This window comes from Anomaloglossus baeobatrachus, chromosome 9 (genome assembly GCF_048569485.1).
Source record: "Anomaloglossus baeobatrachus isolate aAnoBae1 chromosome 9, aAnoBae1.hap1, whole genome shotgun sequence".
NCBI classification, from domain to species: Eukaryota; Metazoa; Chordata; class Amphibia; order Anura; family Aromobatidae; genus Anomaloglossus; species Anomaloglossus baeobatrachus.
The window spans coordinates 166,605,037-166,621,276 of record NC_134361.1 but is presented as its reverse complement, the minus strand read 5'-3'; the positions used below and the strand labels follow the sequence as shown (position 1 = coordinate 166,621,276).

At 53.1% G+C, this 16,240-nt stretch overlaps 1 protein-coding gene across 4 annotated transcripts in view; it reads right to left on the bottom strand.

The window, feature by feature from the left end:
* Nucleotides 1–16,240, bottom strand: part of LOC142250600 (uncharacterized) — a 64,083-nt gene that overhangs the window by 6,268 nt on the left and 41,575 nt on the right. For all 4 annotated transcript variants that reach the window (XM_075322783.1, XM_075322787.1, XM_075322786.1 and 1 more), the window contains 3 exons: nt 13,309–13,467; nt 6,813–6,940; nt 6,645–6,722 (listed from right to left, as the gene is read on the bottom strand). In XM_075322783.1, coding sequence (XP_075178898.1) covers nt 6,645–6,722; nt 6,813–6,940; nt 13,309–13,467 — 365 coding nt within the window. The remainder of the gene's footprint in view (nt 1–6,644; nt 6,723–6,812; nt 6,941–13,308; nt 13,468–16,240) is intronic.

The window sequence follows — 16,240 nt, the reverse complement described above, 5'->3', positions numbered from 1 at the left end:
AGCGCCCCCCTACTGGGAAGCCACCGCCGCCTGCAGGACTCTTCTACCTAGGCTGGCATCCGCCGAAGCATAGGTATGCACCTGATAATGTTTGGTGAAAGTGTGCAGACTGGACCAGGTAGCTGCCTGGCACACCTGTTGAGCCGTAGCCTGGTGGCGTAATGCCCAGGACGCACCCACGGCTCTGGTTGAATGGGCCTTCAGCCCTGATGGAACCGGAAGTCCAGCCGAACGGTAGGCTTCCAGAATTGGTTCTTTGATCCATCGAGCCAGGGTGGCTTTAGAAGCCTGCAATCCCTTGCGCGGACCAGCGACAAGGACAAAAAGTGCCTCGGAGCGGCGCAAGGGCGCCGTGCGGGAGATGTAGATTCTGATTGCTCTGACCAGATCTAACAAATGCAAATCCTTTTCATACCGGTAAACCGGATGAGGACAGAAAGAAGGTAAGCAAATGTCCTGATTTAGATGGAAATCAGAAACTACTTTAGGAAGAAATTCTGGAGTGGGGCGCAAAACCACCTTGTCCTGGTGGACCACCAGGAAAGGAGCCTTGGATGACAGTGCTGCCAGCTCAGACACTCTCCGAAGAGACGTGATCGCCACTAGAAACACCACTTTCTGTGACAGGCGAGAAAAGGAAACCTCTTTCAAAGGCTCGAAAGGCGGCTTCTGTAGAGCAACTAGTACCCTATTCAGATCCCATGGATCTAACGGCCGCCTGTACGGGGGTACAATATGACAAACCCCCTGTAGAAACGTGCGCACCTTAGACAGACGTGCCAGATGCTTCTGAAAAAACACTGATAGTGCCGAGACTTGCCCTTTAAGTGAGCCAAGCGACAAGCCTTTTTCTAACCCCGATTGTAGGAAGGAAAGAAGAGTAGGCAATGCAAATGGCCAGGGAGACACTCCCTGAGCAGAGCACCATGATAAGAAAATCTTCCACGTCCTGTGGTAGATCTTGGCAGACGTGGGCTTCCTAGCCTGCCTCATGGTAGCAACAACTCCTTGAGACAATCCTGCACACGCTAGGATCCAGGATTCAATGGCCACACAGTCAGGTTCAGGGCAGCAGAATTCTGATGGAAAAACGGCCCTTGGGACAGTAAGTCTGGCCGGTCTGGAAGTGACCACGGTCGGCCGACCGTGAGATGCCACAGATCCGGGTACCACGATCTCCTCGGCCAGTCTGGGGCGACGAGTATGACGCGGGTGCAATCGGATCTGATCTTGCGCAACACTCTGGGCAAGAGTGCCAGAGGCGGGAATACATATGGGAGTCGGAACTGCGACCAATCTTGGACCAAGGCGTCTGCCGCCAGAGCCCTTTGATCGCGCGACCGCGCCATGAATGCCGGGACCTTGTGGTTGTGCCGAGACGCCATGAGGTCGACGTCCGGCACCCCCCACCGGCGACAGATTTCCTGAAACACGTCCGGGTGAAGGGACCATTCCCCTGCGTCTATCCCTTGGCGACTGAGGAAGTCTGCTTCCCAGTTTTCTACGCCCGGGATGTGTACCGCGGATATGGTGGATGCTGTGTCCTCCACCCACGTCAGAATCCGCCTGACTTCCTGGAAGGCTTGCCGACTGCGCGTCCCTCCTTGGTGGTTGATGTATGCCACCGCTGTGGAGTTGTCCGACTGGATTCGGATCTGCCTTCCTTCCAGCCACTGCTGGAAGGCTAGAAGTGCCAGATACACTGCTCTGATCTCCAGAACATTGATCTGCAGGGTGGACTCTTGCTGAGTCCACGTCCCCTGAGCCCTGTGGTGGAGAAAGACTGCTCCCCACCCTGACAGACTCGCGTCTGTCGTGACCACTGCCCAGGATGGAGGTAGGAAGGATCTTCCCTGTGACAATGAGTTGGGCAGAAGCCACCATTGCAGAGAGTCCTTGGCCGCCTGAGAAAGGAAGACTTCTCTGTCCAGGGATGTCGACTTCCCGTCCCATTGGCGAAGAATGTCCCATTGAAGAGGACGCAGATGAAACTGCGCAAAGGGAACTGCTTCCATGGCTGCCACCATCTTCCCTAGGAAGTGCATGAGGCGCCTCAAGGAGTGCGACTGGCCCTGAAGAAGCGACCGCACCCCTATCTGTAGTGACCTCTGCTTGGTCAGCGGAAGCTTCACTATCGCTGATAGAGTATGGAACTCCATGCCAAGAAACGTTAGAGACTGAGTTGGTGACAGATTTGACTTTGCAAAGTTGATGATCCACCCGAAAGACTGGAGAGTCTCCAGCGTAACATTCAGGCTGAGTTGGCATGCCTCCTGAGAGGGTGCCTTGACAAGTAGATCGTCCAGATAAGGGATCACGGAGTGTCCCTGGGAGTGCAAGACTGCTACCACTGCCGCCATGACTTTGGTGAAAACCCGTGGGGCTGTCGCCAGACCGAATGGCAGAGCTACGAACTGAAGATGTTCGTCTCCTATTACCAAACGTAGAAAACGTTGGTGCTCTGTAGCAATTGGTACGTGGAGATACGCATCCTTGATGTCTATTGATGCCAGAAAATCTCCTTGAGACATTGACGCAATGACAGACCGGAGGGATTCCATCCGGAACCTCCTGGCGTTCACATGCTTGTTGAGCCTTTTTAGGTCCAGAACAGGACGGAAGGAGCCGTCCTTTTTTGGAACCACAAAGAGATTGGAGTAAAACCCTCGCCCTCGTTCCTGAGGGGGGACAGGGATTACCACTCCTTCTGCTCTTAGTGAGCTCACCGCCTGCAGAAGGGCATCCGCTCGGTCGGGATGTGGGGAGGTTCTGAAGAACCGAGGTGGAGGACGGGAACTGAACTCGATTCTGTACCCGCGCGACAAAATGTCTGTCACCCACCGGTCTTTGACCAGTGACAGCCAAATGCCGCAAAAACGGGAAAGCCTGCCACCGACCGAGGATGCGGAGGGAGGCGGCTGAAAGTCATGAGGAAGCCGCTTTGGAAACGGTTCCTCCGTTTGCTTTCTTGGGTCGTGAGTGAGCCCGCCATGAATCAGAGCTCCTTTGTTCTTTCTGCGTCCCTTTGAATGAGGAAAATTGGGCCTTGCCTGAGCCTCGAAAGGGCCGAGACCTCGGCTGCCACTTTTTCTGCTGAGGTTTGTTTGATCTGGGCTGGGGTAAGGACGAGTCTTTACCCTTGGACTGTTTGATGATTTCAGCGAGCTGCTCGCCAAACAGTCTATCTCCAGATAATGGCAAGTTGGTTAAACATTTTTTGGAACTAGCGTCTGCTTTCCAGTCCTTTAACCACAATGCTCTGCGCAACACTACGGAGTTGGCGGACGCCAACGACGTACGGCTCGTAGATTCCAGAACCGCGTTGATAGCGTAGGTCGCAAACGCAGACATTTGTGAGGTTAGGGTCGACACCTTTGGCACTGCTGGCTGCATGACAGCCTCTACCTGTGCCAACCCAGCTGAAATAGCTTGGAGTGCCCACACGGCCGCGAATGCAGGGGCAAACGACGCGCCGATAGTTTCATAGATAGACTTCAACCAAAGGTCCATCTGTCTGTCGTTGGCGTCTTTAAGTGAAGCGCCATCCTCTACCGCGACTATAGATTTTGCCGCAAGCTTGGCAATAGGGGGATCCACTTTTGGACACTGGGTCCAGCGTTTGATCACGTCAGGGGAAAACGGATAACGTGTATCCCTAGCGCGTCTGGAAAAACGCTTGTATGGCTGAGCGTGGTGTTTCTGGATAGATTCTCTGAAGTCAGAGTGGTCTAAAAAGGCACTCAATTTACGCTTGGGATACAAGAAATGGAATTTCTCCTGCTGTGCAGCAGCTTCCTCTGCTGAGGGAGCTGGGGGAGAAATATCCAACGCACTATTGATGGCCGAAATAAGGTCATTGACCATAGCGTCACCATCAGGGGTATCCAAATTGAGAGTGGTCTCATGGTCCGAAACCTGACCACTTTCTTCAGTCTCATCATAGAGAGACTCATCCCTGTGAGACCCTGAACAATGTGATGATGTGGAGGGTCTGTCTAAGCGAGCTTGCTTGGGCTGGCTGGGGCCGTCATCTGAGTCAGAGCCATCAGCCTGTGATACATGAGAGCCCCTTGAAGTACAGACTCGCTCCAATTGAGGGGGACCAGGGGGCAAGGACACAGCCGTGTCCGGAGCCTGAGTAATTGGCCTGGTTTGCAAGGCCTCAAGGATTTTTGTCATAGTGACAGCCATCTGACCAGCCAAAACTGCAAAATCTGTCCCTGTTACTGGGGCAGGACTTACAGGCGTCTCTGCCTGGGTTACTACTGCCACCTCCGGCTGACGAAGCGTTACAGGCACGGAACATTGCACACAATGGTGGTCAGTGGAGCCTGCCGGTAGATCAGTCCCACAAACAGTACAGACAGTGTACACAGCCCGCGCCTTGGGACCCTTGCGTTTTGTGGAGGACATGTTGCTGTCTCCTCAGCGCAATATGGGGTCTATAGCCAAGAAGCGCCCTACAGTGCAAATATATATACAATATCTATATGGCACCAGAAGAAAGTACACAAATAGAATCACTGTGGCACAAGAGGGGCTTTCAGCCTGCTTACCGCCCGCCTCAGAGCGGGTGTGTGGCCGCCAGACGCCCTGTCTGAGTCTCCCAGAGCCTGCCTGCCTGTCCCCAGCCGGACCGCATGAATAATGGCTGCCGGCGTCCTGTGAGGAAGAGGGGCGGCTCTGGGCGTTCCTAAACGAAGAGCGGGAAAGCGTGCTCTCACTGTGCCTCGTGAGGGGGCTGGAGCATGTAAATCAAGCTCCAGCCCCCGGCGCTGGCCATTGCACAGCGTCTCTCCTCCGCCCTGATTGACAGGGCGGAGGCGGGAACGAAGCGGCGCTAGGCCGCAAAAGCCGGGAAGTAAAGTTAGGAGCGCCGCCGCCGTAAAAGCGCGGTCGGCGCTCTGTCCCCGGCGCCCTGCATGTCGCAGTTGCGCCCCGCCGCAGGAGCGGTCGGCGCTAGTTCCCAAACACATAACCCGTCACCCAGCCATAACTAAGGTGACACAACCCCATTGCTTATGTCCCCGGCGCACTATAACGCCCAGCAAGTCTGGAGCGTTCTGTGCCTGCCGGGGACACCGAGTACCTGACAGATGCAGGGCCATGTCCCTGACTGTACCAATGCTCGACATCCATCAGGTTCGTTCTGGGTCTGTGGATGGAGCCCGGCCTCAGGGCTTTGTGGCCGGAAGGATCCCACTTCCACAGAGCCCTCCAGGGGGATGTGGAAGGAAAAACAGCATGTGGGGCTCCAGCCTCTGTACCAGCAATAGGTACCTCAACCTTTCAAGCACCATCTGGTGAGAAGGGAGCATGCTGGGGGCGCTATATGTGCCCACTTTTCTTCCATCCGAGTAGTTAGCAGCTACTGCTGACTACACACCGTGGAGCTATGCGTGGATGTATGACCTCCTTCACACACAAAGCTAAAACTGGAGAACCCGTGATTCCACGGGGGGTGTATAGCCAGAAGGGGAGGGGCCTTACACTTTTTAGTGTAATACTTTGTGTGGCCTCCGGAGGCAGTAGCTATACACCCAATTGTCTGGGTCTCCCAATAGAGCGCTGAAGAAAGAAACATTGCAAGTAAACACCACAAGATACCTTGATAAGAGACACATAGCTGAATTTTGTGTGTTATCCACTACATCAGATTACATTGAAAAATCTGCTAACAAATTCCCTTTAAACCTGTCCAGGATTATCAGGAGTACTATGATGGCAGACATGGGGATTTTCAACAGGCCACCCGACTTCTGTGTCAATTAGTGTCTTAAGGCTGCTTTACACGCTTCAATTTCTCGTGCGTTCGCATGTGCAATCGCACCCGCCCCCATCGTTTGTGCGATACGGGCAATTTGTTGCCCGTGTCGCACAAACTCTGTAACCCCCGTCACACGTACTTACCTCCCGAATGACCTTGCTGTGGGTGGAGAACATCCTCTTCCTGAAGGGGGAGGGACGTTTGGCGTCACAGCGAAGTCACACACCAGCCGGCCAATAGAAGTGGAGGGGCGGAGATGAGCAGGACGTAAACATCCCGCCCACCTCCTTCCGCATTACCGGCGGCCGCAGGTAAGCTGCAGTTCATCGTTGCCGGAGTGTCACACGGAGTAACGTGTGCTGCCACGGGAACGATGAACAACCGGAGCACAGACGGACGTTCGATTTTTAGAAAATGAGCGACGTGTCAACGAGCAACGATAAGGTGAGTATTTTTGCTCGTTCACAGTCGCTCATTTGTGTTACACGCTACGATATGTCAAACGAGGCCGGATGTGCGTTACTAACGACGTGACCCCGACGACATATCGTTAGATATATCCTAGCGTGTAAAGCCCGCTTTAAAGGGCTCAATGGGTGCACGTAATGGCACGTCCCCACCTCCCCTTGGATCGCGAGCCTTAAATGAAGCAATCAGCTAATAAGCTGTCTCCATACACCAGCACCCGATATAGGACAGACTAGCACATCCAATGTCAGGAAAGGGTTAAATATTTCCTCATTTTCACTATACAGGTGTGTGCAGGTCTGGTCTCTGGACACCCAACCATATCTATAGGCACGATGGCAAAATAGAGATGTGTCCCACTCAGCCCCCCATTACTCAGCATGTCCTAATATTAGGATAGGATACTGACCTCCTGTAAGGCCATGATGGCCGAGCTCTGCCACGAATACGGCACGCCCTTAGCATATTTCAAACATACTTCTCGGACCTACAAGAATGAAAGGATATAAGATTTTTCCTACTGGTTGCTAAAAACAGAAATCCCAGAGGAACAGTCATCAAAACTAAATCCACTCACAAGTCTAGCAAATGGGGCCTTCTTTATCAAGAGCTCTGTTGACTTTTGATATTTCCGGATTTCTCTCAACGCTACTGTTCCTGGCCGGTAGCGTTTTCTCTTTGGTTCCTCCGGTGTCTTCTTCTTATCTAGTTTGTTTGGGAAAAAGAAGGGAATTTTGTTTACTTACCGTAAATTCCTTTTCTTCTAGCTCCTATTGGGAGACCCAGACAATTGGGTGTATAGCTTCTGCCTCCGGAGGCCACACAAAGTATTACACTTTAAAAAGTGTAACCCCTCCCCTCTGCCTATACACCCTCCCGTGCATCACGGGCCCATCAGTTTTGGTGCCAAAGCAGGAAGGAGGAAACTTATAAATTGGTCTAAGGTAAATTCAATCCGAAGGATGTTCGGAGAACTGAAACCATGAACCAAAAGAACAATTCAACATGAACAACATGTGTACACAAAAGAACAACAGCCCGAAGGGAACAGTGGCGGGTGCTGGGTCTCCCAATAGGAGCTAGAAGAAAAGGAATTTACGGTAAGTAAACAAAATTCCCTTCTTCTTTGTCGCTCCATTGGGAGACCCAGACAATTGGGACGTCCAAAAGCAGTCCCTGGGTGGGTAAAAGAATACCTCGATAAAAAGAGCCGAAAAAACGGCCACTTCTTACAGGTGAGCAACCGCCGCTTGAAGGACTCGCCTACCTAGGCTGGCATCTGCCGAAGCATAGGCATGCACCTGATAGTGTTTTGTGAAAGTGTGCAGACTCGACCAGGTAGCTGCCTGACACACCTGCTGAGCCGTAGCCTGGTGCCGCAATGCCCAGGACGCACCTACGGCTCTGGTAGAATGGGCCTTCAGCCCTGAAGGAATCGGAAGCCCAGACGAACGGTAGGCTTCAAGAATCGGCTCCTTGATCCACCGAGCCAAGGTTGACTTGGAAGCCTGCGACCCCTTACGCTGGCCAGCGACAAGGACAAAGAGCGCATCAGAACGGCGCAGGGGCGCCGTGCGAGAAATGTAGAGCCTGAGTGCTCTCACGAGATCTAACAAGTGCAAATCCTTTTCACATTGGTGAACTGGATGAGGGCAAAAAGAAGGTAAGGAGATATCCTGATTGAGATGAAAAGGGGATACCACCTTAGGGAGAAATTCCGGGACCGGACGCAGAACCACCTTATCCTGGTGAAACACCAGGAAGGGGGCTTTGCATGACAGCGCTGCTAGCTCAGACACTCTCCTAAGTGATGTGACTGCCACTAGGAAGGCCACCTTCTGCGAAAGGCGTGATAGAGAGACATCCCGCATCGGCTCGAAAGGTGGCTTCTGGAGAGCCGTCAGCACCCTGTTAAGATCCCAGGGTTCTAGCGGACGCTTGTAAGGTGGGACTATGTGGCAAACCCCCTGCAGGAACGTGCGGACCTGCGGAAGCCTGGCTAGACGCTTTTGAAAAAACACGGAAAGCGCCGATACTTGTCCCTTGAGAGAGCCGAGAGACAAACCCTTGTCCATTCCGGATTGAAGGAAAGAAAGAAAAGTGGGTAAGGCAAACGGCCAGGGAGTAAAACCCTGATCAGAGCACCAGGATAAGAAGATCCTCCAAGTACTGTGATAGATCTTGGCGGACGTTGGTTTCCTAGCCTGTCTCATAGTGGCAATGACATCTTGAGATAACCCTGAGGACGCTAGGAGCCAGGACTCAATGGCCACACAGTCAGGTTGAGGGCCGCAGAATTCAGATGGAAAAATGGCCCTTGAGATAGCAAGTCTGGTCGGTCTGGGAGTGCCCACGGTTGACCCACCGTGAGGTGCCACAGATCCGGGTACCACGACCTCCTCGGCCAGTCTGGAGCGATGAGGATGGCGCGGCGGCAGTCGGACCTGATCTTGCGTAACACTCTGGGCAGCAGTGCCAGAGGAGGAAATACATAAGGCAGTCGAAACTGCGACCAATCCTGAACTAATGCGTCTGCCGCCAGAGCTCTGTGATCTTGAGACCGTGCCATGAATGCCGGGACTTTGTTGTTGTGCCGAGACGCCATTAGGTCGACGTCCGGCGTTCCCCAGCGGCAACAGATCTCTTGAAACACGTCCGGGTGAAGAGACCATTCCCCTGCGTCCATGCCCTGGCGACTGAGAAAGTCTGCTTCCCAGTTTTCTACGCCCGAGATGTGAACTGCGGAGATGGTGGAGTCTGTGGCTTCCGCCCACAGCAGAATCCGCCGAACTTCTTGAAAAGCTTGACGACTGCGTGTGCCGCCCTGGTGGTTGATGTACGCAACCGCCGTGGCGTTGTCCGACTGAATTCGGATCTGCCTGCCCTCCAGCCACCGCTGGAATGCCTTTAGGGCTAGATACACTGCCCTTATCTCCAGAACATTGATCTGAAGGGAGGACTCTGTCGGAGTCCAGGTTCCCTGAGCCCTGTGGTGGAGGAAGACCGCTCCCCACCCTGACAGACTCGCGTCCGTCGTGACCACAGCCCAGGATGGGGGCAGGAAGGATTTTCCTTTTGACAAAGAAGTGGTAAGAAGCCACCACTGAAGAGAGGTCTTGGCTGCCCGTGAAAGGGAGACGTTCCTGTCTAGGGACGTCGACCTCCTGTCCCATTTGCGGAGAATGTCCCATTGAAGTGGACGCAGATGAAACTGCGCAAAGGGAACTGCCTCCATTGCTGCCACCATCTTCCCTAGGAAGTGCATGAGGCGCCTCAAGGGGTGTGATTGGGCTTGAAGGAGAGAGTGCACCCCTGTCTGTAGTGAACGCTGTTTGTCCAGCGGTAGCTTCACCATCGCTGAGAGAGTATGAAACTCCATCCCGAGGTAAGTCAGCGATTGGGTCGGTGTCAATTTTGACTTTGGGAAATTGATGATCCACCCGAACCTCTGGAGAGTCTCCAGAGCAATGGTCAGGCTGTGTTGGCATGCCACCCGAGAGGGTGCCTTGACTAGAAGATCGTCTAAGTAAGGGATCACCGAGTGGCCCTGAGAGTGTAGGACCGCCACTACTGCTGCCATGACCTTGGTGAAGACCCGTGGGGCTGTCGCCAGGCCGAAAAGCAGTGCTACGAACTGAAGGTGTTCGTCTTTGATGGCGAAACGCAGGAAGCGTTGATGCTCTGGTGCAATCGGCACATGGAGATAAGCATCCCTGATGTCGATTGATGCTAGGAAGTCTCCTTGGGACATCGAGGCGATGACAGAGCGGAGAGATTCCATCCGGAACCGTCTGGTTCTCACGTGTCTGTTGAGCAGTTTGAGGTCCAGAACGGGACGGAATGATCCCTCCTTTTTTGGCACCACAAACAAGTTGGAGTAGAAGCCGTGACCATGTTCCTGAGGGGGAACGGGAATCACCACTCCTTCTGCCTTCAGAGTGTTCACTGCCTGAAAAAGTGCATCGGCTCGCTCGGGGGGCGGAGATGTTCTGAAGAAACGAGTCGGAGGACGAGAACTGAGCTCTATCCTGTAACCGTGAGACAGAATGTCTCTCACCCATCGGTCTTGGACATGTGGCCACCAGGCGTCGCAAAAGCGGGAGAGCCTGCCACCGACCGAGGATGCGGTGTGGGGAGGCCGAAAGTCATGAGGAGGCCGCCTTGGGGGCGGTTCCTCCGGCGGTCTTTTTAGGACGTGACTTAGACCGCCATGCAGAAGAGTTCCTCTGGCCCTTCTGTGACCTGTTGGACGTGGAGGAATGGGACCTGGCTGAGGGCCGAAAGGACCGAAACCTCGGTTGAATCTTTCGCTGCTGAGGTCTGTTTGGTTTGGACTGGGGTAAGGACGAGTCCTTTCCCTTGGATTGTTTAATAATTTCGTCCAATTGCTCGCCAAACAAACGGTCTCCAGAAAATGGCAAACCGGTTAAGAACTTCTTGGAAGCAGAGTCTGCCTTCCATTCGCGTAGCCACATGGCCCTGCGGACTGCCACCGAATTGGCGGATGCTACCGCTGTACGGCTCGCAGAGTCTAGGACGGCGTTCATGGCGTAGGACGAAAAAGCCGACGCCTGAGAAGTCAAAGACACAACCTGCGGAGTAGAGGTACGTGTGACCGCATTAATCTCAGACAGACAAGCTGAGATAGCTTGGAGTGCCCACACAGCTGCGAATGCCGGAGCAAAAGACGCGCCTATGGCTTCATAGATGGATTTCATCAGGAGCTCTATTTGCCTGTCAGTGGCATCCTTGAGCGATGAGCCATCTGCCACTGATACTACAGATCTAGCCGCCAGTCTAGAGACTGGAGGATCCACTTTGGGACACTGAGCCCAACCCTTAACTACGTCAGGGGGGAAGGGGTAACGTGTGTCATTAAGACGCTTAGTAAAGCGCTTGTCCGGAAATGCTCGGTGCTTCTGGACAGCATCTCTGAAGTTAGAGTGATCGAAAAACGCACTCCGTGTACGTTTGGGAAACCTAAACTGGTGTTTCTCCTGCTGTGACGCCGACTCCTCTATAGGTGGAGTTGGAGGAGAAAGTTCTAGCACCTGGTTGATGGACGCTATAAGGTCATTTACTATGGCGTCCCCTTCAGGTGTATCAAGATTGAGAGCAACGTCAGGGTCAGAGCCCTGAGCTGCGACCTCCGCTTCATCCTCCAGAGAGTCCTCATGCTGAGACCCTGAGCAGCGTGATGAAGTCGAGGAAGGTCCCCAGCGAGCCCGCTTAGCCGGTCTGGGACTGCGGTCCGTGTCGGAGTCCTCACCGTGGGACCTAGGTGTCACCTCAGGAGCACTTTGCTGCGCCGACCGAGGGGGGCCTGGGGGCGATGAACGCCCAGTGCCCTGGGCCTGTGTTACCGGTCTGGACTGCAACGCTTCTAGTATCTTAGCAGACCATTTGTCCATAGACTGAGCCATGGATTGTGAAAGCGACTCAGAGAGTTTCTCAGCCAAAACTGCAAACTCTGTCCCTGCCACCTGGACAGTGGAAGCCGGTGGTTCTACCTGAGCCGAGGGTCCCACCAGTGCATGAGGCTCCGGCTGAGTGAGTGCCACAGGGGCCGAGCATTGCACACAATGAGGGTAGGTGGAACCTGCAGGTAACATAGCCGCACAAGAGGTACAGGTTGCAAAATAAGCCTGTGCCTTGGCACCCTTGCTCTTTGCGGACGACATGCTGTTGTCTCCTCTTAGAGTAATCAGTGAGGGTATATAGCCAAGGGCAAATAATGCGGCCGAACAGAGAAAATGTATACAATATATATATATATATATATATATATATACACTTCGGCACCCAAGGGGGCCAGCACCTGGTAACCGGTGCGGCTTACCGACCGCCCAAAGCGGTTGTGTGTCCACCAGATTCCCTGCCTGGGCCTCCCAGCGTTACAGAGCTCGTTCTGTATTCCTCCACCGGCAGAAGTGATTATAACAATGGCTGCCGGCGTTCTCAGAGGAGGAGGGAGCCGTGGGCGTGACTGATAAAGTGCGGGAATCTGGTGCCCCGCAGTGCTCAGTGAGGGGGGAGGAGGATACCTAAGTATGCTCCAGCCCTCACTGCCGACGTCCAGTCGAGCGTCCCGCCCTTACCCCTGACTGGCAGGCCCGGGGGCGGGAGTTATTGTACTAGGCCGCAGAAGCCGGGGACTAAATTTAATAACGCCGGCCGGCTAACAGGCACGGTCGGCGCGGTAGTCCCGGCGTCACAAAAAACACAGCAGCCGCTGCAGTGTCTGTTACACAGGCGCTCCATGCGCCGTCCCCAAGGGGACACAGAGTACCTCTTAGAAGCAGGGCCTGTCCCTGACGATACCCAGTCTCCTGTCCGTCAGATTCCCCCAGGGGCTGCGGAGGGAGCCCGGTCCCATGCATAGTGACCGGTTAGGATCCCACTTCTCCCAGAGCCTCTAAGGGATGGGGAAGGAAAACGGCATGTGGCTCCAGCCTTTGTACCCGCAATGGGTACCTCAACCTTAACAGCACCGCCGACATTAGTGGGGTGAGAAGGAAGCATGCCGGGGGCCCTGTGGGGGGCCCTCTTTTCTTCCATCCGATAAAATCATCAGCTGCTGCTGCTGACTAAAATGTGGAGCTTGCGTGCATGTGTGTCTCCTTCAACACAAAGCATAAAACTGATGGGCCCGTGATGCACGGGAGGGTGTATAGGCAGAGGGGAGGGGTTACACTTTTTAAAGTGTAATACTTTGTGTGGCCTCCGGAGGCAGAAGCTATACACCCAATTGTCTGGGTCTCCCAATGGAGCGACAAAGAAAAGTAATAAATAATACATCACAGCTTAAATGAACCTACCTGCCATGACCACTAGGTACAAAAAAAATAAAATAAAAATGTATAAAAAGTCATGCAGGAGCGCAGTCATCCTGTATACATCAGCATACAGTGTGCTCCCCCTAGTGGCTGGACAGGGCTGCAGAAATGGGTGTATTTGCCTGCATACACATGAGGATTTAATACAAATGTGCACATTTTTCAATCCTCGCCAGGTAAAATAAGTTGATGGCTCTTCAAATTTACCTGATGTATGGAATGACGTACGCATCTTACCCTGCGGAGACCGAGAAGGACCTGCTCCTTTGCTTCCAGGAGATTTTGAAGTTGAAGGCTGTGGGTTTTGCAATGGTTGAGAAGATGAAGGCTTCTTTTGTGGCTGCTTAGTCTTTCTGCGATGTTGAGAGGTCTGTGGCTTCCCCATGATGATAAAGGCTGAGTGACAAAATCAGAGCTTCAAACAAGAGACAACTCAGCAGGATCATGAATGACGTATATTACTATGTCTAAAGATTTGCAGGGCCCTGTCCAGTGGCTTTATCCAAAGCGGCCTCTGGACCATAGCCCTGCGAATTCTCTCCTACATATGACACTCTCTCCTGATTACTCTGCCCTGTGATATCATTACATTATGGTGTAACGTACATGTGACAATGAGGGGTTGTCAGGAATGTCATGAGTAATAGAAGGTTTGCTGCGACCTGGTGCTCACTATTGTGGCCTCTGGACCAGGGTGCCGTGAATCTCTCCAGAACGTCTGGCTCACGTACCTTTGCACAAGTTTTCCGTTCTCCTGTCTGGAGAAGTTGTCGAAAATCTTTGGATTTCCAGTTGGTCCTCTAATGGCAAGCACAGAAGAGGAGAGGAACTCAGGGCAATGTCACATGGGATTCCCTCACTGTAAGGCTGGGGCCACACGGGGATTACTGCGATCCCCTCGCATGACACTCTGCTCACGCTGGCAGTACAGCAGAGCCGAGTGTCATTGCGACTGAGGTCCGATCGTGCGAGCAGACCTCAGCTGCGGGGGCGGGCCGGCTCTGTGGAGGGGCGGGCCAGCGCTGAGGAGAGGAGGGATTTATCTCCCTTTCTCCTCCGTAGCCGGCTATTGCCATTCTCGCCCTGCACTTGTGGTACACCGGTGTACTGCGAGTGCAGTGCGATTTTTCTCTTGCCCCATACACTTGAATGGGTGCGAGTGAAACAATGATCACATTGCACCGCTGCATGCTGCGATTGTTTTCTCGGTCCGATTAGGGCTCAGAAAATAATCACACATGTGTGCTGACACATAGGGTAATATTGGTCCGAGTGGAATGCGATTTTTTTATCGCAATCCACTCGCACCGATTTTCATGCCGTGTGGCTTAGGCCTAATAGAGAACATGAAGTGAATGTGCGATTCTAATACCTGGGAGCCTAGGAGGCTAAATGGAGCACTCTAAAGTAGCCCATGTAAAGTATGGTTCCAGTCCATCTACAGAAATATAGTAAGCTATGTGCACACACTGCGTTTTTTTGACGCTGTGTTTTTGGCCGCTAAAAATGCACAAAAACGCACCCGCGGCAAAAAAACGCAGCAAAACACGCATGCGTTTTTACCGCGATTTGGTGCGTTTTTGGCTACGTTTTGCTGCGTTTTTGATCTCTGCGGTTTTCTGCGTTTTTCCAATGCATTCAATGGGGGGAAAACGCAGAAAAACGCAGGAAAGAATTGACATGTCCATATTTTTATTTTTTAGCTCAAAAACGCAGCTTAAAAAAAAAGTTGTGTGCAGACAGCAAAAATGAAAACTCATAGACTGTGCTGGGGAAGCAAAGTCCTGCAGTTTTGAAGCCAAAAACGCACCCGAAAAACGCGCAAAAACGCCGCGGAAAACGCACTGTGTGAACTTACCCTAAATATCACAAGGAGGAGGGGGATGCAGCTGCAGTTCTGGTTACCCTTGAGGCTACAGAAGCGGTGAGGTATCAGACCAGGTCAGGAGACCATGCGAATATGCAGGAAACTACAGTAATGTCAGAGCAAACTTATTTGAAGATCACCACAGAAATCTGAAGCCGCCACATCCAAGAAATACAGTAGTTCAAGCACTACACATGTCTGACTGTGATGAAGACATTAAAGGGAACCTGTCAGCAGAAATTTTGCTTTAAACCTAAAAGTTTCCCCTTCTGCAGCTCCTGGGCTGCATTCTAGCAAGGTTCCTATAGTTTTTGTGCCCCCTTTTAGACCAAATTAAATACTTTATAAAGTTGTACCTTTTGGTATGCAAATCTTCTAAATTATCCATGGGGGCGGGATGTCTGGTGTCCGTTACTGTCCCTCCTGCCGATTTACGCCGTCCCCCAACGCTCCATTTCGAACTTCAGGACGCCGCCTAGTGCGCCCGTGATCCCGCGCATGCGCTGTGCGACTGTACCGGGACTGTGCACTGTGTGACCGCTGGTGACGTGTTGTGCAGGCACGAGATTATGGGCGATGCCTGCCCATAATCTCGTGCCCGCCCTTTCCCCTCTGCCTCCAGTGTTCTGCGCAAGCGCTGGCCAGATGACCCGACGTCACCTCTTTCCCATCTTGCCCTGGAGCAGGAAATAGATGGGAGGAGCGGAGCAGGACACCACCGGTTACGAGAGGTGACGTCGGGTCATCTGGCTAGCGCTTGCGCAGAATGTTGGAGGCAGAGGGGAAAGGGCGGGCATGAGATTATGGGCGGGCACTTGCTGATGACAATCACAGCACCGCCCATAATCTCGTGCTTGCGCAACACGTCACCAGCGGGCACACTGCACACATTGCACAGTCCCGGTACAGTCGCACGGCGCTTGCGCGGGACCACGGAAGCACTCGGCGGCGTAAATCGGCAGTAGGGACAGTAACGGACACCAGACAGCCCGCCCCCATCCGTGCCTCCGGTACGCGTTTGGCAGTTTTTTCACGTACCGGCGTCACGGAGACATGTGGACCTGTTTTCATTATTGTTTGGACACATGTAAGTATTTTGGAACGGAACATGTGTCCGTTCCGTACTTACGTGCGTCCGTGATTTTCTCACGCTGACATGTCCACGTATTCTCCGGCAGCGCGGGTGTCACACGGCCCGCACCCGTACCACACGGATGTAGTGTGGATGCGGTTCCGTGTGAAACGCGCCGGAAAACACATGTCATTAATTTTAAAATAAAAAAACCCATACTCACCTCCACC